The 25,230-nt window shown below is 41.7% G+C and overlaps 1 protein-coding gene across 9 annotated transcripts in view; it reads right to left on the bottom strand.

Moving 5' to 3' along the window:
• Positions 1-25,230, bottom strand: part of plekha7b (pleckstrin homology domain containing, family A member 7b) — a 422,578-nt gene that overhangs the window by 68,443 nt on the left and 328,905 nt on the right. For all 9 annotated transcript variants that reach the window (XM_059975737.1, XM_059975738.1, XM_059975736.1 and 6 more), the window contains 3 exons: positions 7,797-8,316; positions 7,107-7,193; positions 4,046-4,099 (listed from right to left, as the gene is read on the bottom strand). In XM_059975737.1, coding sequence (XP_059831720.1) covers positions 4,046-4,099; positions 7,107-7,193; positions 7,797-8,316 — 661 coding nt within the window. The remainder of the gene's footprint in view (positions 1-4,045; positions 4,100-7,106; positions 7,194-7,796; positions 8,317-25,230) is intronic.

Below are 25,230 nucleotides of genomic sequence, written 5' to 3'. Positions count from 1 at the left end.
AATATCTTACAAACACACAGGCACACACCCAATAAGAATCATTATGTAGGAAATCAGCAATTATCCTGCACAATTCAAAACAGTACAAAAAACTGCTGCTAGAGTTTTAATTAGATTCCAACTCCATCATAATCCTTCAATGGATTATTGAGAAGCAACATTGGTTACTAGCAAACATATCTAATTGAATCCAATAAAGTTAACATTTTAAAAGCAGAATCTTCAAGGTACATACAGGGAACACAGGATTCTTGAAAGCTAACACTGCACTTTATTCCTTAGAAAACAAATCATTACATTTTATAGGAATATTGGCCAGAGCCATTTTCTTTTAACTTCCTTAATGAAAAAAACATGTTTAGAAATTTATTTAAGCAGAAAAATAACCAGAAGGTAGGTGCTTAGAGAGAGAAGAAGCAGTGGGAAGAAGAATTGAGTAAGGCAGTAGTGCCAGCATCGACCAAGTGGGTTCAACAGCTAATTTCTTGTGAAGGCAACCTCTGATAACTTTTCAACACACACACGTAAAATAGGTGTCATTATACAGCAAAATCTGCAGATACACCACACAATATCTGAGGCAGTGCAAGTGATTACAGCACCACTACCATTGCAAGTAGGACCAATATAATGGCAGATGAATATACTGCATTACTGTGAGTAACTCAAATTACCTTCCAGGTAGTTGGATGAAAGAAGCATTTACAGCTGAACAGTTCAGAAACAGACACAAATAACAAAGAGGTTAATGGGAAAGAGCTAAAGATTTTTGATGAGAGACAGAACCCATAACTTGTATGTGAAACTGGTGAGTTATCAGTCTAACAATGAATGATAGGACTTATGAATGTAGCTGACTGCATGTTAGGCCATTGTTTTGTTTTTTAAAAAAAAACATCTGAACATTCAAACACAGAAGGCTATTTCATGATCAGATTCCCATCTGGAAGAGGCAATTGCCAGACAAACGAAGAACACACTTCAATAGTTTCAAAATAGTATGAGTAAAGTGTGCAAAGAAAAATAAATCAGAAAAAAAGTAATTTGCAATTGCTTCATGGTTTCATGTAAATATGAGAAAAATTATCTACTATGGGTCAAAATATGCCTCTTGTTCATGTGCGTAATTGTTAACATGTAGAAAGAACAAACTCTTCTAAGACTTCCAGCCAAGAACAAGTATTGATTTTAATCAACATTTCAATGACAAACTCTGCCATCTTCATCAGGGATGATGCCTGGACGTGGCCAGTCCGGTGGTATTTATACTCCCATCATCCATCCCACTTGATTGGTTAGCCCTCATTCAATAAGGTCTCCCGCGTCCCACCTGTCCCACTAGCAGAAATCTGATTGGTTGAGTACTAACCAATCAGGAGGGACAGATGACAGGAGTATAAATATCAATGGACTAGACATGCCCAGGCATCATCCCTGATGAAGATGGCAGAGCTTGTCACTGAAACGTCAATTAAAATCGATACCTGTACCCAGATAGAAACCCATGAAGTGTTTATTCATCATGTATGCCAGTAAAGAACTAAATCCTTTTTCACATAAAAACAAGTTTCAAAGATTAATTTTCTTCAAGGAGCTGGACTGTTGATCTTTATCCAGAAACTTCCAATGCAGAGAATGATAAGTAAAACAAAATTCCGCATACTACATGTCTATGGATACCATTCCATTTAGACTCAGCACAAGGAAGGCAGAAATCAATTCTGCCTGAAGCCATGCATTAAAGAGCTTTTTACAGTTTCACAACAATTAGCTTGGAAAATATGTCCACCGAACCTGGTAGTTTATATTAATTAAAAACATTTAATTGCTTTAAGTGCTGAGTTCTTATTAATTATTAGTTTTAAATGCATTATAATGTTTATTTTTAATGACCTGAATATTCTGAATGGTAAAAAAGTTCATTTCAAGCTGTTTAAAACCTGGTTCAATCTGCAGCTGTGGTTTAAATAGCTGTCAATCTTGCAATGTGCAGGGCATTTTCAAGCACCTAATCATTGTAGGAAATGCACTCCAGAGCTAGCTTAGTGGCTAGGTGAGTTAGCAGTTTACCAGTTCTGAGGAAGTGCATGTTCTGTGCTGATGTAAATTGACACTTTGAGGTTCTGTGTGTTTGGGATGCTTAAATAATACTATCCAAGAAAACTGCTTCAAATATGCCCTATGCTCAGGCATACTTATGGTTTTAGGTGCCAATAATACAATTATTGATCTGCACAAAAATTTGATGCTGTGACTATTATGAACAATTACATTCAGTAACCCCATATTATAGGAAGTCATCTGAGAGGTGTGAACTTTAATGTGCAATCTCCAGCCATGATGGAATTCCCATTGGCTGCTCCCAATGAGAAGTTGTGGTGCTATCAATTTGGGGCATCTTTGCCATCAGTTGCCACAATACAGCCATGAGTAGGCTTCACATAGTTCTAATAAAGACTGTATTAGAGGTGCATATCAGGGCAAGACTGGCAAAACCATTTCCCCACCTTACATGTAACATCAAAGACATAGGATCAATTGGAGATCCCTTGACTCATCTAAATAAACCACATGCAAAGCCCCACATTGACTAATGTCTTCAGCTTGCTGGGAATATGAAGGGTTGTTCTGTGTTTTAAACTTCATGATGTTTTTATATTTTCTATTTTTTATTTCTCTATTTCCTGAGGAGACTGAGGTCCTTTAACATCTGCCGGACGATGCTGAGGATGTTCTATGAGTCTGTGGTGGCCAGTGCTATCATGTTTGCTGTTGTGTGCTGGGGCAGCAGGCTGAGGGTAGCAGACACCAACAGAATCAACAAACTCATTCGCAAGGCCAGTGATGTTGTAGGGGGTGGAACTGGACTCTCTGATGGTGGTGTCTGAAAAGAGGATGCTATCCAAGTTGCATGCCATCTTGGACAAAGTCTCCCATCCACTCCATAATGTACTGGTTAGGCACAGGAGTACATTCAGCCAGAGACCCATTCCACCGAGATGCAACACTGAGCGTCACAGGAAGTCATTCCTGCCTCTGGGCATCAAACTTTACAACTCCTCCCTCGGAGTGTCACACACCCTGAGGCAATAGGCTGGTCCCGGACTTGTTTCCACTTGGCATAAATTTACTTATTATCACTTAATTATTTTTGGTTTTAGTTTACTATATTTCTACCCTATTCTTGGTTGGTGCGGCTCTAACAAAACCAAATTTCCCTCGGGATCAATAAAGTATGTTTGTCTGTCTTTTACTACATATGGTAGCTGTAGTACACTACGGCAGCAATAATGTCCATTGCACACTGGCTAATAATTATGTGCTGTCATAAGCCAGCAAGTCACTTAGACAGAAGAGCACATTGAGGGTACCAAAATAACAAACATATTTCACCAAGTAACTTTGCACTTTCTTGCAATTACGTTAACTCAAAAACTGAACATAATGCAACAGAAGTTACATTCCTTGGTCTTCCATCGCTGAACAAACTTTTACTACACAGCTGCAGAAAAGACGTGCTTTGTTTAAGGAAATGAAAATTTAGTGAAATTGATGTTTCATTAATGTGAAAACAAATGTACGTATGTTGCCAACATTTAAAAGTTGTGGCAAGATGAAAACATTTTTCAGACATATTTACAACTGTGATTACCAACAGCTCTCATTGGCATTTTCTAGTATAATTCATTAAAATCAATTCCATTTTACGAGAGAATAGTTTCAGCACAATAATATTCTTCTTGGCAGAAGCGATTATAGGAGTGTAATGCATTTGTGGGAAATGAGCCTACTTTCATTTACTAAATTAGCCATGTTACTTTAATTCTAACATCTGTGAGATTCTATTTAAGCATCTCCGAAACAGCACAAATTAAGTCGGATAATTCAGTTTTTAAATTTTCTTAGAAAATTAGCATTTGGCTAACATTGTACTGCAGCAACGAACTCAGATAAGCAGTGTGAGAGTAATAAAGAGAAAATTGCGTGAAAATGAACAGAGAGTGAAGACAGAAGAGGGAGGTAGGTAATAACTGCCCAGTCCCACCTTTAGGTCCAGATATTCCAGATTCTTCTTCAGTTGCATGTATGTGTCATCAGCCTGATGTTGCAGGTGAGAAAATGGAAAAAAAAATCAAAATCATGTTAATCAGCACCCTCCAATTCTTTTTTATCCCTATGACGTGCATCATTTCAAAAGGAAAAATAAATTCCACTGCATAATAAAGTTCCAGAACTTTGAACATCACAAATTAATAGTACTCCTTGGTAATAATTGTTGTTTTCATGTGATGAAACCGAGTAACTAAATATTCCTTTAAAGAAAGATTTTCAGGTATCATGGGTACAAAGTTCTGGATTTTAGCTATTCACAAGCAGATTTGTACACATAAATGCAATGCATATTTTTAACAGCCTCTACTCCATATACTTGGGAATAAACAAAAGGAGTGCCATAAAACAAAAGCGTAGTTGCTCCTGATCAACTCTTCCATAAGAAAACTGAAGCCAAAAGTTCATGCATTGGTCAAATAATGCAAGGCTGGGCAGAAATGCTCTGTTTTAGCAGAAGACTGCAACACTTTTAACAAAATCTTCCATCAGCTTATAAAAACTAAATATTTGATTGGAACATGTTTAAATTTCCACTGTCATGAAAAAAAAGATCAGAGCTAACCAATCAAATGCTAAGGTAGGCTTGAGAGCAGAACAGATTTTTCTGGCCAATGTCCAGGCAAATAAAGATGCAATTAAAATAACTGGCAAAAAATATTCATGCTTGGAAGGTCAGAGAATATATTTTAAATTTGGGTGAGAAATTCAATTCTTTACAACTTCACAATTAGTAATTTGACAGCATTAGTAGGGTAAAAAGTTAATTGTTTCAATTTCAAACTTAATGGTTTACAAAAGGTTGTTGGCTCAGAGTAAATATTAGAATTTTCATCTTTTTCTCATGAAATACAACTCTGCGGCATGGCACCAGAAACACTTTATGCCCTGTGGTCATGTAATTGGTCTGGATTCATACGTGCTCTGAACAGAGTGATACTGGTGACATATCTGTCCTTCATTGCGCCAGCAATCACTGGAAGTTTTGATTGCATCTGATTTTCCACTGATTTTTACCAAATAGTCCTTCCAATTGCTCTAGATTTTGAGTTAAACCATTTATCATTTACAATCAAATATTCTGTTGAAAAAAAAATGAGTAAAGATGCAAGGAGGCTACAAATTTTGTTGAAACATTAAATATTATTTAAAAACACAAGCGTTTGAGGATATCTGAGAAATGACCAAATTAGATTCAATGGAATTAAGCATTAGAAGCTCCATAAGCTGTAAACATTTAAATTATAAGTACAGCCACATAAAGCATCAGACGTAACCTCACAAAGTATTCTGGGACAAACGATCACATCAGGTGACATATGCAAGCCAATCAGCTGCTGACCTGATGGCTGGACTGACTCAGCTTGTTTAGATGCAACTGCTTAAGAGTATGATTTCGAACATTAGCCAACTTGGATTGGTGTCTCCGTAATTGGATGAGAAGTAAAGTTAGCTCCTCCAGCTGTAGGTAACATAGTGAGTCATAAAAGGAGGTATTAGCAATTATAGCATGTCACTCAAACTTCAAGGCACCTGTATCTTGCCATGAGTTTAAGACAATCAAGATCTAACCAGAAGTGTTAGTAACATTCAAGTAATCAGCTTTGTTAAAACTTACCTGCAGCAGGTGTCTAAAATGCTGAAAGTCTCAAGAAAGGGATGGCATGATTTTTCCCTTGCATAGGCATTAAGTCAAAATCAATATTAATATTTCTTTTATACTACCTGAACAACAAACTAAGCAAAGAGCAGGATGGACACTTGACCTCATAATCTACCTCATTGTTGCCCTGTATCTTAAGTACTTTCTCTGTAACTGCAAAACCATATTCTGCATTCTGTTATGGCTTTTCACAAGTACTATCTTTATGTACTGATGTCACAAAATAATTTGTATGGATGACATTCAAAGTTTTTCACTGTACCTCTCTTTAAACATGACAATGAGCCAAGAAACTATTTATTTTACTGAAATAAAACAGGATTCTTCAAGGTCAACAGCAGCAGACACAGCAGATAATCAGCAAAGTCCGCACATAAATCTACTTATACTGTATATTTTTCCAAATCACCATTTCTGGGCACAGCTCAGTTCTCCCAAACGCAAGTAAAAATATGTATTCTACAAACAAAACACCAAAAAAAAAATCAAAATTTCTGTTTTGTGTGTGTTTAATCAAAAAACTGATGTTAATTTCAACAGGAAATGCTGCAAGAAATTATTGTTTATGTACGTAATACACCTACAATGATCATTACATTGCAGTACCTTGAGCCTGCTGAATCTGTACAGTAGATATGCAATAAAAACTAAATATTTTGTTTCAGTGTACCTGTTAAATAAATGTAGATTTGTGGAATAATTTGCTCACAGTTTTAGTTCAACACCACAGTGACAAATATGTGTAATATAATGAGCAGGTTGAGGTCCATAGCCAATTTTGATAAATTCAGTGCATTTCCAATCTTTGAGATCTGAATGAAGAGCAAAAGCAGCACTCATCATGTAATGAATAAAGAACATCCATTACCAAGCTATCCCAAGGATATGTAAATGCTTCTGCTTCTACTGATAATATTGCTCATATAATAGATTGAAATGGAACAGCATTATTGCCACTTAGGGCAAAATATGATCCTATGAAAAACTGGCATGAAACAAAACAGGCTAATTTTAATGGGAGTAAAACATCTGGTCTTCAACTTATCCTCCTAAAAAATAACAATTACTCTTACATAGCGTATAAAAAATATTTGTGCAGTAGAATAAAATGTGAGCAATTTTCCCCAAAAGATAATTTTGATTAAGAGTGAAACCACATACATTAATGGGAACTTAATTAGGAAATTTAACTTGCGATTTCTCACCCTACATTATAGGGTGGAACTGTTTCAACTCGGGGAGCAGCTGCAATGAAGCTGACTGAGGAATTATTTTAGCCCATCCACCTCAATTTTGTAATATAATTAAAAGATTCTTCATTATTTGTACGTACCGTCTTTCCATGCAAACTAGGAGCACTAACAGTGTGGGTCATGTAACCCATGGGAGGCATAGAGCGTCTATCAATGTGTGTTGAACTCTGCCAAAGAAAAAAAGAACGCTAGGTTAATGCAGATTGATTGTATTTTTTGCTGATGAGTTACATGATTTATAAAGCAAATGATGTGGATTATATTAGAAACAAGCTTAAGCTGCATGGTTAATCAGCATTCTAGCAAGGCAAGGTATATACCATTGGTTGAGTTATGATAAAGTAGTCAATGTAAATGCAACCATTGTTCAGAATGCATTGTCACATTCAGAAAAGAAAATCTCTAAGTTGCATTACACCACATTGTAGGCAGTTGGGATTCTCCATTTTTATGCCCACAAACTCCCAGTGAGTCAATGGGCTAGAGATCATAACAGAGGGAGTGTAAACTTTGAGTTTTGATTTCATACCCATTTATTTTTTCACCTCAGATTGTCAGCTGACTACTTTTTCTCCTGGATCAATGACTTGAAACTGAAACCCAAGCTGATTTTCATATCCACTAAGAGAAGTGACTCCTCTTCATCTACATAGGATTATCTTGGTCAGAATATATCAAAGGTTCAAGGCTAGTTCTTATAATTTCAAACATCATCTTACTAATCATTATTTAGGAAAAATAGGGAAAACAAGGTTTATCAGGAGCTCTACCTTAGCCAAAGGGCCACGTGCTCTTCTCGGTGATCCTGTTAACAAGATCTCTAAAGACCTTTCTTTTGAGGGTTTGACAGTGACTCTTTCTGCAGGAGTGTGAGGTCTTCTGGGTGACAGGGCTTTTGGAGGACCTGGTGGTGGGATGTCCGAAGGAGATGGGGGGACAGAGATTGAGCGAGGAAAATCAAAGGCAGATTTTGGTAATCCAGAGTTGAAGTCCGTGGCATGTGAGGGATAGACTGAAGCAGTTGGACTGCCATGCTTAAACTGCTGTCTCTGCTGCCACTCATACAGTTGCCAAACAGTGCCCTCCTTTGTGGCCTTGCGATCTTCGTGTGTCATTTTCAAGTGGGAAACACGATCCTGGGCATACTTGTAGTCACTTGGCAGGTTATGGTGCGGAGGAGGAGAGCTTTCTGGAGCTTGCCCGATATTCTTTGGCAGAGTTTGGTAATTCTCTGAATAAGGCTGAGATGGATTGGCTGTCCGATGTGGAAGAGTCTGGGTAGGTGAGAGGCTGAAAGGCATGACAACGTAAAAGTTTAAATAGCAAATCATAACTGCTGAACATAAAATGTCAGAATTCGAAGAACACAATTATTTCTTCACACAACAATGATGGCAACATGAGTCACTTGGCGTTTCATCACAAGCTTGAGTGATCATGTGTGAAACAACAGTCATAATCAGTCCATTTGTTGTCACTTTTCAATAATTGCATGTGCAGTCCTTATGAATGCTAGTGACAGTTTGATATCTTTCCCATTTGGTAATTTTCACTTACCTTTTGCAGTCTTGGTGTCAGCCCTTTTACACCTCTGCTAAATAAACTGCATAAATTCCGGCTTGTTTTCAATCTCTTTCAGAGAAAAGCAGGAAAGGCACCAACAAGCATCAAGGAAATAAAATCACCTGAATCTACTGCTCCCAAGCTCCGTCCAGTGACTTAGTGCAAAGTGTGCAATGCATGAATATCAAGTGAAGATGTATTTCAGCTTGGTTCTCAGACTTGAGCAGTCAAATATGATCATGAAGGTGTCCAAACCATATCAGTGCCTTCGCGAGGAAACAGGATAGAGATTGGCCTGGCATGAGCAAAGCTTACTTATCATTTCCCCTTTTTCCTTACAGCCTTCATGGTCCAAAACCTACATCCTGAATTTCACTAGATTTCCCAACTTAGAACAAACTTAAATTTTAGAAAGGCAGGAGCAACAGTGAGATAAAATTATGAGATTTGAACTTGTGGAAAAAGAAACACTTTTCTTCCAAGAACAAATGTCATTATTTCAGCAGCAGGGCAGAATAGAAAATAACAGCGGCATGAAGTAGAGTAAACATGGACTTAGGGAAAATTTGACAAATCAGTTGGAATTATTCTGAGGTTGCAAGAATTGAATATAAAGGGTGAAGCATTTGAAATGATTCATTTCAACTATTTGAAAGCCTATTATAATATGTCATACTAATGTTGTTTTTAAAGCCCACAGTGACAACTGGTGATGTTCTAGCAGTTATTTATCTATTTCAAGATGCTGTAGAACAGGCCCTTCGAGCCACGCTGCCAGCAACCAGGTTTGATTGGCAGTAAGGAAAGCAAATGCTATGTTGGCATTCATTTCAAGAGGAATAGTGTATAAGAGTAAGGAGGCATTTATGAGGCTCTATGGGGCACTGGTGAGACCCCATTTGGAATACTGTGTGCAGTTTTGGGCCCCCTATCTTAGAACGGATGTGCTGATGTTGGAGAGAGTTCAGAGAAGATTCACTAGGATGATTCCTGGAATGTAGGGACTAACATATGAGGAGCGTTTATTGGCTCTTGGATTGTATTCATTAGAGTATAGAAGAATGAGAGGGGATCTCATAGAAACATTTCGAATGTTGAAAGGGTTGGACAGAGTAGATGTTGAAAGGCTGTTTCCCTTGGTGGGTGAGTTCAGGACCAGAGGTCCCAGTCTTAGAATTAGAGGGTACTCATTTAAAACAGAGATGAGGAGAAATTTTTTAGCCAGAAGGTCGTGGATTTATGGAACCTGTTGCCACATACAGCTGTGGAGGCCCAATCATTGAAGGATTTTAAGGAGGAGATTGACAGGTATCTGATTAGTCAGGGTATCAAGGAATATGGGAAAAAACCTAGAAATTGGAACTAGACAGAATAGTTTAGCTCATGGTGGAGTGCCGAATGGCCTACTTCTGCTCCTTTGTCTTGTGATCTTGTGAACCCACCAATGTAACCCTAGCCTCATCACGGGACAATTTATCATGACCAACTAACCAACATCTTTGGACTGTGGGAGGAAACCAGAGCAGCCAGAGGAAACCCACGTGTTCAAGGGGAGGACATACCAACTCCTCATAGATGACTTTGTGATTGAACTCCGATGCCTCGAGCTGTAATGCCACTACACTACCGTGGCAATCGCAAGCAATGATTTGAATGAGGAGAATCAAACATGATATGTTTAGGTTCGCTGATGATATCAGCCAGGTTGTTGCAGAGGCATTTCAGGACGATAAGGCAGCTTAAATGAAGGGAAAGCAATGTGGAAGATGGAAAATTATAAGGAGGAATGTGAGACCCAGGAGACTAGAACAACACTCACCTGTGAGAGGACCTCACTGGGTTGAATAGCATCTTTGGGGGTGAAAGGAATTTTGAATTCTAATGCAGGGTTTCAATGTAAAATATTAATAATGCCTTTCTTCCAAAGATACCGCTCAACTTGCCGAAATCCTCCAGCAGAATGTCTCTTATGACTCTAATGGGATTCAGAGAGATAATAAATCAGCCATGGAATGGTAGAGTAGACTTGATGGGCCAAATGGCCTATTTCTGTCTTATGACTTATGGTCTTACTTGAGGAGAAATGTGAGGTCACTCACTTTGATTAAATTAGAAAGTCTTAAATGGTCAAGTGGTTGAAAGCTGTCGGCCTTCAAAGGGATCTTGGTGTCTCTGTCCACAATTCAATGAATGTTAACATGCAAGTATGACAACACGTTTGGAAGGCAAATAACAGGCACTCTAATACTTCTGCAATAAAAATTCAGGGCAGTTAAAAGGAAAACAAAAGATGCTGGAAATACTCAAAAGTCCAGCACCATAATTGGATAGAGAAGAAGAATTAACATTTCGATGTGAAGCCCTTTTGTCAGATTTGATGAAAATCTAACAAATGGCCTTCACTTTGAACCATTCAGTCTGTTTCTCTTCCCACTGATGCAGACTGACCTGACAAATAATTTCATAATTTTGTCTTTTTATTTCAGATTTCAAGCAACAGCAATTTTCGGCTAAGAGTAGTTTCATTGCTCTAGTAACATGGGAACCAGCAGAGAACACAATTAGGATATTGTGTGCAGATCCTGTCTCCTTACGTAAATATGATCAGCCACGGTTCATCAGATTGATTTCTGGGGTGGCAGGTCTGTCATATGAGGAGAGATTAAGCAAATTAGGCCAATAATTTGGAAATAATCCAAATGAAGGGTCACAATTTGAAATGTCAATTGCCCATTTCTCGCCATTGTTCGTGCCTGACCCACTGAGGTCTTCTAGTTGTTAATTTTGTGTCTATAATCATCTGAATAATGAAGACTGAGAGGTAATCTCATTGAAACATACAACATTCTTAAGGGGCTGAATTGGTTGTTGGTTGCCTAAACACAATACCATCAGATTCAAAGACTCAAACTTTTATGCCACTGTTATTAGACTAATATTAACTTGTCTCCAAGATCTGTTATAAATTTCTTCCCCCCACCTCCAGCATTTTGTGTGCATTACCTGAAACCTATGCCTTCTAGTTACAGACTTCCTCAGCTTTGGAAATAGATGAAAGTGAGAGGAAGCTTGGAAGCTGTTCAGAAACTTTAAATAGCGTACATTTGTAATTTAACGGTTTCCCTCCAAAATACTGTTGTCAAAGCTTCACAAGTCAATAAAGTAAAAAAGGTGAAGCAGGCACATCTGGCTAGCTGTGCCTCTGAAAGTGCTGATTTTCCAAATCAACATGACAGTAAAACCCATTTATAAAATCGACAGAATGCTAATAAACCCAAACTTCACCTCAAAACATTTTTGTTCTGATAATGATTCAACATCAGACATTCCTATGTTGAACAATTGATGGACTTGCAGCAAACAAACTGGAAAAGGTACAATCCAGTTGTCATGGCGTGATTTTTTTTGTATCAGAAGATGTGGACTGAGGTCAAACTTAAGTGTATTGCAAGTTGTGGATAGAACTAACCCACTGAACTTCTGCAAGTGATCACCCAAGTATAACTATTGAAAATCTAGAGTCAAAATGTGTATGGTGAACTACATATACCTGTCTGGACATGCCCCCCCCCCCCCCCGGCTGACTGCTCCTGTGGCCCCTCCCACTGACCATGGCTCCTCCCACAGACCCCGGTCTAAAGGCGATTGAGGCCTGAGCCCTGCCCTCAGTCTCCAGGATGTATTATGGTGGTCAACTACTGCTTGTTCCTTCTTCCAGTCAATAAAAGCCGATATCTCACCTCACGTCTCAGTGAGTTATTGATGGTGCATCAATTTTATTGACTGGAAGTTTTAAAACATGGAAAGTACTTTACATCCGGAAAAATTGGATTTGGACCCGCAAGCCCCTGAAGCGTCTTTGAACTCTGGCTTGCATGCTTCCAATCATACTTGGAGGAGGTTAGCGCGACTGAGCCCGCTGTTATGCACAGAATTCTCCTCTCGAGGGTCACCCCGAAAGTTTACTCACTTATCAGAGACCTGCCGACTTACCAAGGGGCACTGGATGCCCTCAAAAGACAGTACCTGCGGCCGGTGAACACTGTCTACGCAAGACATGACTTAGCTACGCAATGACAGCGGGCTGGAGAGTCAAGCGCCGAGTTTCTCCGAGCCCTACAGACACTCGTGCGAACTCGCGACTGCAAAGCTCTCATGGCGGAATAGCATGCAGAGCTCCTCGTACGAGACGCCTTTGCTACAGGGATCAGATCAGTGTATGTGTGCCAGCGGCTAATGGAAAATGCCGATCTTACATTACGCTCGGCGATCGAGATGGCCGACACGCTGGAGGCTGCTCTGCACAACGCTGACGCTGTCCAGCCATGCAATCCCCCACCGGTTCCATGGATACCTCAGACCCCGCCACCCGTGAGCGAATTCGCCAACGCCGCTGCCAGTTGCGAGCCCACGAACTCCCCGAACCCTACCACAGCTGCTGCCAATCCCAAGCCCGTGCAGTGTTACTTCTGCGGACTCGAAAAGCACCCCCAAAAACACTGCCCGGCCCAAGAAGTGACCTGCTCCAGCTGCGGGAAGAAGGGCCATTTCGCCAGGGTCTGTAAGTCTGAACCACGAGCAGGGTCGGGCAGCGCTGCATGTGAGGCATGGGGAACGCCATCTTGCCTGCCTGCCTCGTGCGAGGCATGGGGGCCGCCATCTTGCATGCCCAGATGGGGTGGCCATCTTTGTCGGCGCCAACACGCCCTGCCCCCTACCCACCGGTGCTTACCGGGCACCAAGACGGTAGTTCAACTCTGGCCTCCGTAACCCTCGACCAAAGCGCCCCACACCAGCTTGCAAGGTCAATGATGGACATCCTAGTGGAGGGGCACAGGCCTAGCTGCCTGTTTGACATGGGCAGCACGGAGAGTTTTATTGACCCGGACACAGTGCAATGCTGCGGACTCGTGACATGGCCGGTAAGCCAGAGGGTCACTATGGCTTCTGGGTCATATTCCACAGACATCCAGGTGGGTTGTGTAGCGACATTGGTGGTGCAGGGCACAGAATATCGGGACTTTGCGCTACTGGTCATGCCTCAACTGTGCGCACCTGTGCTATTGGGACTGGACTTCCAGAGCTACCTCGAAAGTGTGACTATGGCATATGATGGGCCCCTCCCACCACTCACTGTCAGGAATCCTCAGTTTTGTGGGACTTTGTCATATACCCCGCTACTGACCACACACACACACCGACCCGCACATCCCACCCAGCACCATGCCAACATCTGCGCTACTGACACCATTTGCAGCCTCTCCACCCTCAAGATCCCTCCCCCACCGCTGTTCGCCAACCTGACCCCCGACTGTAAAGCTGTGGCAACTAAAAGCAGGAGGTACAGTGCGGGGGACAGGGCCTTCATTCAGTCAGAGGTGCAGCGGCTGCTCAGGGAGGGGATCATTGAGCCAAGCACAAGTCCTTGGAGGGCCCAGGTGGTTGATGTTCGAACCGGGCAGAAAAATAGGATGGCCGTGGACTATAGTCAAACCATCACAGCTTGGTTCACGCAGCTTGACGCATACCCCCTACCCCGCATCGCTGATATGGTCAACCAGATAGCTCAGTACAAGGGTACTCGACAATAGATCTGAAATCCGCTTATCACCAGCTCCCCATCCACCCAGAGGACCGCCCCTACACCAGCTTCGAGGCGGGCAGCAGGCTCTATCACTTCCTGCGCGTCCCATTTGGTGTCACAAATGGTGTCTCGGTCTTCCAGAGGGAAATGGACCAGATGGTGGACCAGTGCAAACTGAAGGCCACGTTCCATATCTGGATAACATCACCATCTGTGGTCACGACTGGCCGGATCACAACGCCAACCTCCAACAATTTTTCCAAGTGGCCAAAGCCCTGAACCTTACTTATAATAGGGACGTGTGTGTTCGGAACCACCCGACTCGCTATCCTTGGGTATGTCATGGAAAACGGGGTCATTGGCCCTGATCCCGACCGTATGCGCCCCCTGTTAGAACTCCCTCTTCCCACCACCCTCAAAGCCCTCAGACAGTGCCTGGGCTTCTTTTCCTATTACGCCCAATGGGTCCCCCATTACACAGACAAGGCCCACCCCCTGGTCAAGTCTACCACTTTTCCCCTCTCTGCTGAGGCCCATGCGGCCTTCAGCTGCATTGAAGGGGACATTGCCAAAGCTACGATGCATGCCGTGGACGAGACCATTCCCTTCCAAGTAGAGAGTGACGCCTCCGATTTCGCGCTGGCTGCTAACCTCAATCAGGCAGGCAGGCCAGTAGCATTCTTCTCTCATACCCTTCTAGGCCCTGAAATTCGGCACTCCACGGTGGAGAAAGAAGCCCAGGCCATAGTGGAAGCTATTAGGCACTGGAGGCACTATCTCGCCGGCAAAAGGTTCACCTTGCTGACCGACCAGCGCTCGGTTGCGTTCATGTTCAGCAACCAACAGAGGGCAAAATCAAAATGATAAAATATTGCGGTGGAGAATAGAACTCTCCACCTACAACTATGATATCCTGTACCAGCCTGGAAGCCTCAATGAGCCCCCTGATGCCCTATCCCGGGGAGCGTGTGCCAGCGCACAGCTCGACCAGCTATACACCCTCCATGCACATCTTTGCCACCCGGGGGTCACCCGATTTTACCATTTTGTGTAAGCCCGGAACCTGCCGTACTCCTTTGAGGACATCAGGACGATGACCAGGGACTGCCAAGTCTGCGCTGAGTGCAAACAGAACTTCTACCATCCTGAACAGGCACAACTTATCAAGACCACCTGCCCCTTTGAGCGACTGAGTGTTGACTTTAAGGGCCCCCTTCCCTCCACCGACCGCAATGTCTACTTTCTCAACATTAGCGACGAGTACTCGCGGTTCCCCTTTGCCATCCCCTGCCCCGACACCACTACCACGTCCATCATAAAAGCCCTGTGCCAGCTCTTCACTCTGTTTGGATATCCCTGCTATATCCAGTGACAGAGAGTCCTCCTTTATGAGTGACGAGCTGCGCCCGCCAGTACCTGCTGGCTAGGGGCATTGCTACTAGTAGGACCACGAGCTATAATCCCCGGGGAAATGGACAGATGGAGCGGGAGAATGCCACAGTGTGGAAGGCCACACTTTTAGCCCTTAAGTCAAAAGGGTTGCCAGTCTCTTGATGGCACGAGGTCCTCCCCGAGGCACTCCACTCTATCCGCTCCCTGTTATGTACATCCACCAATGCCACCCCTCACGAGCGCCTATTCTCTTTTCCCAGGAAGTCTGCCACTGGGACCACCCTACCAGCTTGGCTGACGTCCCCAAGGCCAGTGCTGCTCCGGAAACATGTGAGGAGCAATAAATACTCCCTGCTGGTCGAGAGGGTTCACCTTCTACATGCAAACCCCCAGTATGCTTACGTGGTCTTACCTGATGGGCGGGAGGACAAGGTCTCTGTCCGCGACCTGGCGCCTGCAGGAGCGGCAGACCACTACCCCGAACACTCCACGGTAACTATGGACCCTGTACCCGAGGTGACACCATGCACACCGAGCCCTACACAGACTCCTCACGACACTCCTATACCGGGTGTCTTGCACACGCATGAGGGATCACTGACGCCTAGTGGGCTGACACCTCCAGTTAGGCCGGAACCAGCACAACCACCGTCTCTGGTGCGATCACCATCGGCATCTGTGCAATCACAGCTGGTGCTACATAGATCGCAGCGACAGATTCGACCACCTGTTAGACTTAACCTGTAAATATACTTGTAAGAAACTTCGCCCCATGGGGACTGTTTTTTAAAACAAAGGGGGGGGTGAATGTGGTGAACTACATATACCTGTCTGGACACACCCCCCCCCCCCCCCGCTGACTGCTCCTGTGGCCCCCTGCCACTGACCGTGGCTCCTTCCACAGACCCCGGTATAAAGGCGATTGAGGCCTGAGCCCTGCCCTCAGTCTCCAGGATGTAGTATGGTGGTCAACTACTGCTTGTTCCTTCTTCCAGTCAATAAAAGCCGATATCTCAGAGAGTTATTGATGGTGCATCTATGCGAGCAATATTTAATGTAAAGGACCGCTTGCAATTTAAGTGAAGACAGTACCCAGGATGGATTCCTTACAGTGATTATTGAAGCAAATCCCATTCAGAGTCCTGTGTAAGTGAGAAATACAATATATGGAAGTCAGTCTTGCTCACTCTCTCTCACGCACACAGGACAGGTACCGTCTAATAATGAATTTCATCCACAACAAAGTAATTGTATTCAATCATAATCAGTCATTTGACAAAACATCCAAAATACCCGACTGGATTTATAAAGTCTATTACTTATAGTATCAGGCCACAACAGTGCCTACCAGGTGCCTCAACATGGTTGTCTCCATGTTGAAGAGGTTATGAACCAGAAATGAACAGTTCACAACTAACTGATAACAGCAGTGTGAGAGCTTGTGACATGACCAAGTCAATTACACATCACTCCATTGCAATACGAGACAATTTTCTCAAACAGCATACCTCAAAAGCCTGTTCAGACACATGATGATGTCACACCAGAAAGTATACTTAAATACACACCATGCAAACCTCACAAAAGTATATTGCAGAATCATAAAACATTCTGGACAATACTAGTAGAAATCAAATTTATACTGGTGTATATCTGATTATACTTAAAAAGAATAATTTAAGCTAAAAAAGGACACTGCTTCAAAGATCAAACATCATTTGCTGAACTTAACTGCCATGAAGAAAGCAATACTTTAAACAGGCATGTTTTTTGTCACATTAGGGCTCTCCACATCACAGTTACATTAATCAGCTGGAGCAGTTGCAAGCTTAATATTAAACACAGAACAAATCAACACAGCCTCAGATTTCCATCAAACCTGTTTGATGAAGTTTGCCAGAAGCCATTCACAACACAGGGAGAGAGGATTTAAATGAACTATTCTGCATAGAGCAGCAGTAATGTTAAAGTAACCATACGATATTGAACAATAACACAGCAACAGCAGACTCTAAGTAACAGGAATGATTAACTGCCAACAACATTAAAGGTTACAAAAGTCACACAGGCACCGATCAATATTTATGAGTCAAGCAAGTACCCAAGAATCCTGTACAGCACCAGAGAATATTATAGAGCTTCCATCCATCATCTCAAGTATTAAGCCAACAAGGAATTTGAGAACCGGTGGTACAATGCAAAGTAAATGAACTTTTGCCCAGAAACCTAATGAATGCATTTCCCTCTGCACTAAAAAAGTTAATCAATTATACAATCTTATTGCTGCAGGCAGAGCTGGAGTGCAAAAAATGGCGCCACACAGCGCTACATGACAATTACTCTTCAGGCATGAATATTTGGCACACTGGATTCTCTGATGTTTCGGAGATCGGGGATAAAGTGGTACATCGCTCCCAGTCTTTACCCCCCAGTCAGTTGTAAACATCTTTCCCTTGGCATCTTTTTTCAAATTCTGCCCTCCAGCTCAGATAAGCTGCTGAAGTGTCCTCTGAGGCTGAGTTTTATGGTCACTGTGAGCTTTTCCTATATAGAATTCCCATGTTCACCCATTTGGCATGCACTTCTAATTGCTCCTTTTCAATGCTCTACTTCAAAGAAATGACTGAATAAAAGTGCGATGTTTGCGGCCACTGTACTGAAATAATTAGTGCAGTAAGAAAAGTGCACACTTATATATTCAGTCTTTTTAATTTCCAAAACCAATCTCATTAGTTATTCTTAACAAGCTCCCAGCTAGAATTAGACTTGTTTTTTGAGAATTAGATGAAAAATAATGAACAGCTGTAATAGTTAAGTGCTGCTTAAAGCTCCAAGAGTGGGGTACATTGTTTTTTTTTCATTTATGACCCACAGATATCATTGGGTCATTTTTGTTGACAATCGGAAAAGACTATGATGGTCTGCAGATTAATATCGCTGTTCAATTCGATGCTGCAAACTAATTTACTTAGGCACCGGAAATGTGGTTTCAGGATTTCCATGGTGTGGTAAATCAGGCTCCTGCTGATTGCAATGTACTTTTCCCAGCTGTATTCCAATGTCATTCAAGATGGTTTGTTTTTCTTTTGCGGTTTGATACTTCTTACCGGTGAACTGTGATCTCAGTCTCAGATTCTGAAGTCAGGCTGTCTTTCAAGAGGGTGAACCCTTACCAGGTAACAGGTACTGAGGGAGTAACTAGTAAGGCTGAAAACACATGTCAACCAACTGGTGGGGGTGCTCAAAGACCCTTTCTCACCTGCACTAATTTCTGCAGGTGTAAGTTCCTATCTGGTCCAAAATCTTCCTCCTCCATTATACCACTGCCAAGAAGAGTAGGGTGAGCGGCCTTGATGACTATTATCTGGTAGCACTCTCATCAGTGCTGAAGTGCTCTGGGAGATTGGTTATGGATAGAATTAACTCCTGTCACGGAAAGGATCTGGGCCCTCTATAACTTGCTTATCACCACAATAGGTCTACAGCAGATGTGATCTCATTGGCTCTTCAAGTGACCTTGGATCACCTGGATACTACAAGTATCTATGTTGGGATGCTGTTTACTGACTACAGCTCAGCGTTTAACATGGTCATTCCTATAGTTCTGATTGAAAAGCTCCAGAACCTGGGCCTCTGTACCTCCCTCTGCAACTAGATCCTTGACTTCCTAAGCAGAAGTCCATAATCAGACCTCCACAATTGGATCCTCGACTTACTAACCGGAAAACCACAATCTGTGCAGATTGGTGATAACATCTCCACCTCGCTGGCAATCCACACTAGAGCACATCAGGGATGTGCCACTGCTCTACTCTCTCTATACCCATGACTGTGTGGCTAGGCACAGCTCAAATGCCATCTATAATTTCGTTGACAACAAGGTGGTGTACTGGAGTAAGATTATCAGCTAGTTCAGTGGTCTTGCAGCAACAACTTTGTACTCAACATCAGTAAGACCAAAGAACTGACTGCAGACTTCAGAAAGCGTAAGATGAGGGAACACACAATAGTCCTTATGGAGGGATCTGTCATGGGCACTATCCTTCATAGTATTCATGACATCTTCAAAGAGTTATGCCTCAAAAAGGTGCCATCCACCTTTATCAACTCCTGTTACTGAGGTCATACCCTGTTCTCATTGCTACCATCAGGAAGGAGCTGCAGAAACTTGAAGGTAAACACTTAATGATTCAGGAACATCACCTTCCCCTCTGCCATCCAATTTCTGAATAGACATTGAACTGACAAACACTGCCTCACTAATTTTTCAATTCTATTTTATACTACTTATATAATTTGTTATACACACACACACACACACTTAATGTAATTCATGTGGATGTCATTTACTTGGATGTTCAGAAGGCATTTGATAAGGTGCCACACATAAGGCTGCTTAACAAGGTAAAATCCTATGGTGTTACAGGAAAGATACCGGCATGGTTAGAGGAATGGCTGACAGGCAGGAAGCAGTGTGTGGGAACAAAGTGGGTCTTTTCTGGCTGGCTGCCAGAGACTAGTGGTGTTCCTCAGGAGTCAGTATTTGGACCACTACTTTTCACATTGTTTGTCAATGAGTTCAATAATGGAATTAATGGCTTTATTGCAAAGTTTGCAGATGATACAAAGAAAGGTGGAAGGGTAGGTGGTGGAAATGCAATTTTGGCATTTATTTCTAGGGGAATAGAATATACAAGCAAGGAGGGAATGCTGAGGCTTTTAAGACACCAGTCAGGCTGCACTTGGAGTATTGTCAACAGTTTTGGGCCAGTATCCCATAAAGAATATGTTGACATTGGAGAGTGTCCAGAGAAGGTTCACCAGGATGATTCCAGGAATGAAGAGGTTAGCATACGAGGAGCGTTTGGAAAGCGAGGGGGGGTGGGAGAATCTCATTGAAGCCCGATCAGTAAGGGCATCAAAGGATACACAACTAGCTCAGTTACACCATTACTGACCAGCTTAATGATATATCCACTGTATCTTCTTTGTCCACCCTGCTTGTTACTTCCTCAAAGAACTCTTAACAGATTTGTCAGGCAAGATTTCCCACTTCAGAAATCATGCTGACTTTAACTTATTTTATCATTGGTCTCCAAGTACCTTGAAACTTTATATTTAATAATTGACTCCAACACTTTCCGAACTACTGAGGTTAGACTAACTGAAAGGACAAGATAGGGCAGATGTGGAGAGGGTGTTTCCTATGGTATACCAGAACTAGAGGGCACAGCCTCAAAATTGAGGGGTGACCTACTAGAACAGAGGTAAGGAGAATTTGTTTTTAGCCAAAGAGTAGTGAATCTGTGGAATGCTCTGTCACAGACTGCGGTAGAGGCCAAGTCCTTGGGTAAATTTAAGATGGAAGTTGATAGTTCCTGATTGGTCAGGACATCAAAGGATATGGCAAGAAGGCAGGTGGTATCTGGGATCAGCTATGATGGAATGGCTGAGCAGTCACGATGGGCGGAATGGCCTAATTCTGCAGCTATGTCTTATGGTCTTATTAAATACACCACTACTGACCAGCTTGATAAGCAGCACTTCCAATATAGTAGATGGTGAGAGAACCAATGGAAGGGAGAAAATGACAACCTTGTTGACAACTTGTCTCAAATGTATCAATCTTCCATAGCACTGATAAGACAATCCACCACACATTCCTTACTCAGCACTTACACACCATCTACTGTCTGTGGTACCACTGCCAAAGATCCGGCCACTCGAGTCCAGATATTTTGGTGTCATTGTGTTTCATCAGTGGCAGCAGAATTCTATTCTACTTTTAATCTGTAGTATTTTACCTGGGCATATCTCTCATCCTGTCATAAACATTTAGCCAAGGACCAGAACCTTTTGAAAATGATAAGTTTGTCATCACTGATGACTCTGCACTCTTATCATTTTGTAAATAATAGTTATAAAACAAACCTTAAAGTCAATTACTGAAATGAAAGATTAGGCTGCTTAAATCATTGGCAGAATAAATTTAAAATAAATTCCTTTTCAGATATTTATTCTAAGATAATAGTTGCACTGCTTATAATACTCCAACTATATTTATTACCAGAAAAATAACACAACCTTAATACAACTTTTTTGATAATTGTCGTGAGCTTCACTATAAAATACATTAAAAAATCTGGATGAACTTTCTAATTTTCTAACTGTGCACCATGACTGCCTCAGCATCACACAGTGACAACTGGAAATTTATTATGCAGAGCAGCTAAGAAATTTGTATGCAGGGCAGCCAACGTGCCTTGAAACCAGAAGAAGCACCAACAGCTCTAATACATCTCAAATGATAACATGGCAGCAGAATCACACCTTAAATGCACAGTCAAATAGAGCCCCAGTTCAATTTTAAAAATCACTTCTTGCATGTTTGATATACAAGCCGTGGAAATACGACTTTAGCAAAGATACTGTCTTCAAATATTTCAGATTAGACGTTGTAGCATACGGCAAGGTGCTACATTTTAAGTGGTTGTACTTAAGGGTGGGAATTTTGATTTCATGTGGACTTCCAAAATTAAATGAAGGCAAGGCACAGCTCTCCAGAAATCTAGGACAAACAATTAACAACATTTCTTTGCATACAAATGATTCCCGACAAAGGTAAAATATTTCTACATTGACAATTTTAATTCATGCAAGCTTTCATGACTCTAACCTTAGTAAATATAACAATTTTGGATTGAATAAATTTGATTCATAATTTATGGAAATACGTATATAGTGGATTTTGGTTCATTGGGTCACATCGAGACCAGTATACCTTGGCCCAATGTGGCTGCCCCAATTAGCCAAAGGTTGAACAAGTTAGGTCTCTATTCATTGGAGCGTAGAAGGTTGAGGGGGGATTTGATCGAGGTATTTAAAATTTTGTGAGGGATAGATAGAGTTGACGTGGATAGGCTGTTTCCATTGAGAGTAGGGGAGATTCAAATGAGAGGACATGATTTGAGAGTTAGGGGCAGAAGTTTAAGGGAAACACGAGGGGGTATTTCTTTACTCAGAGAGTGATAGCTGTGTGGAATGAGTTTCCTCTAGAAGTAGTAGAGGCCAGTTCAGTTGTGTCATTTAAGGTAATATTGGATAGGTATATGGACAGGAAAGGAGTGGAGGGTTATGGACTGAGTGCGACTAGGTGGGACTAGGTGAGATTAAGAGTTCGGCACGGACTAGGAGGGCCGAGATGGCCTGTTTCCGTGCTGTGATTGTTATATGGTTATATGGTTATGGAAATAGTTAAAAAGGTATAAAAGAAGACAAAGAGAAACAAATTGTGTATTTAAATGAAATACTGAACAAATCAGGACATTAACAATACTACTGCAGTACTATAAAACTGTGTATCAGTTCCTAATACTATCAACAGAGGTATTCATCAAAATAGACACCTAGTGGAAATAACGGACTGCCTTCATATGTACTGTTGATGATTGCATACTCCAAATCTTCATTTTCATTGCAACATTCAAGATGATTGTCGATACCTTCAACTTCTCCATAGTTTCTAACTTGAAGTAGTGAAATAGTTTCATTTTCACTTCTGGCCTCTTCTGTCATCTCCAAACCTGAATGCTTGAAACCACAGAGAGCAAAATAGTTCTGAATTGTCTAACTGCTTCTTCCTTGCCAACCATCAGTGACAAAAATTGCTGATTGTTGAACTCAATATGTTATTTTAGAAATGTTCACTCGAAACACTATGTTGTGTCTAATGGCTACACAAGTGCATGTGACTGGCACTAGTTAGAAACTGCTCGTCAACAGCTTTTGCTCTTTAAGAGTTGTCCCAAACGAGAGTCTGCCTTGATTAACCTGAGGCCCAATTAACTGGAATTTACTGTACTCTGAACAAGTTGAGAGCAAAATGCTGCACAGCTTACATTAAAAATCACATTTATGAAAGATTTTTTTTAAAATGAACTCCTCTGTTTAGGAATACCAAGGTGCTCACAACACCATCCATGAATTATTAAAACTAAGTAGATGAAAGTAAGCCTTTCACAAGTTAATGCATAGGAAATTTGTGTAAACTTTTTGAAACGTATAGCATTCAGACAGTAATACAGGTGTCCAAATTAGACTTGCTACTCAAATCAAGTAGCCACCTATAAAATGACACATTTCAAATAATTTCACAAGACAACTGCCATACCTGCAGTGATTTTAAATAATATTCAGGTAAAACTGGGCAACTGACTGAAGAAAATTCAGTCAGAGGGAGGAATTGGCTAATGTGGATTGGGAGCACAGGCTATTTGGTAGGACAGTTGAGGAACAGTGGAATACTTTCAAAGAGATTTTTCACAGTGCTCAACAAAAGTATATTCCAGTCAAAAGTAAGGACAGTAAGTGTGGGGAGAGCCAGCCTTGGGTAACTAAGGAAATAAAAGATAGTATCAAACTAAAAGCTCATGTGTACAAAGTCACAAAGAGTAGTGGGAGACTGGAAAAACTTTAAAAAGGCAATAAAGAACTAATCAAGAAATAAGGGAAGGGCAGATCGAGTATGAAAGTAAATTAGCACAAAATATAAAAACAAGTGCAAAAGTTTTCATAAATATATAACGCGGAAGAGGGTGGCTAATGTCAACGTAGGTCCCTTGGAAGACAAGAAGGGGAAATTGATATTGGGTGAAAAGGAAATGGCTGAGGCATTGAACGACTATTGTGTGTCAGTCTTCATGGTGGAGGACACGTCTAATATGCCAAAGAATGGTGTTATGGAAGAAATGGGAGATGAGGACCTCGATAAAATCATTGTCACTAAAGAGATAGTGATGAGCAAACTAGAGGGCCTGAAGGTAGAAAAGTCCCCTGGTCCCGATGGGATGCATTCCAGGGTGCTGAGGGAATTGGAGGAGGTTATAGTAGATGCATTAGTAATTGTTTACCAAAATTCTCTAGACTCTGAGCAGATCCCGGATTGGAAGACAGCAAATGTCACACCACTTTTTTAAAAAAAGGATGTAGGCAAAAGACGGGCAACTATAGGCCAGTTAGCTTAACATCTGTAGTCGAGAAAATGCTTGAAGCTGTCATTAAGGAAGAAATAGCAAAACATTTAGAAAGGAGGGGTTCCATTAGACGCATGCAGCATGGATTCAGAAACGGCAGGTCCTATTTGACAAACTTACTGGAGTTCTTTGAGGACTTAATGAGTGCAGTGGATAGAGGGGAACAGGTGGATGTCGTACACTTGGATTTTCAGAAGGCGTTTGATAAGGTGCCGCACGAGAGACTTGTAAATAAGATACAGATGCATGAAGTCGGAGGAAGTGTATTGGCATGGATAGTGGATTGGTTAACCAATAGAAGGCAGAGAGTTGGTATAAATGGGTGTTTCTCCAGTTAACAGTCAGTGCTGGGCCCGCAGCTGTTTACCATTTACATTGGTGATTTGAAAGAGGGGACTGAGTGTAGCACAGCAAAATTTGCTGATGACACTAAACTGAGTTGGAAAGCAAATTGTACAGAGGATGTGGAGAGTCTGCAGAAGGATATAGATAGGTTAAGTGAGTGGGCCAAGGTCTGGCAGATGGAATACAGCGTTTGGTAAGTGCAAGATCACCCACTATGGAAGGAATAACAGAAGAGCAGATTATTATTCAAATGGTGAAAGATTGCAGCATGCTGATGTGCAGAGGGAC

This window comes from Hypanus sabinus, chromosome 7 (genome assembly GCF_030144855.1).
Source record: "Hypanus sabinus isolate sHypSab1 chromosome 7, sHypSab1.hap1, whole genome shotgun sequence".
NCBI lineage: Eukaryota > Metazoa > Chordata > Chondrichthyes > Myliobatiformes > Dasyatidae > Hypanus > Hypanus sabinus.
Note: the sequence above shows the minus strand (reverse complement) of the source record. Positions and strands in the feature narration are given on the sequence as shown.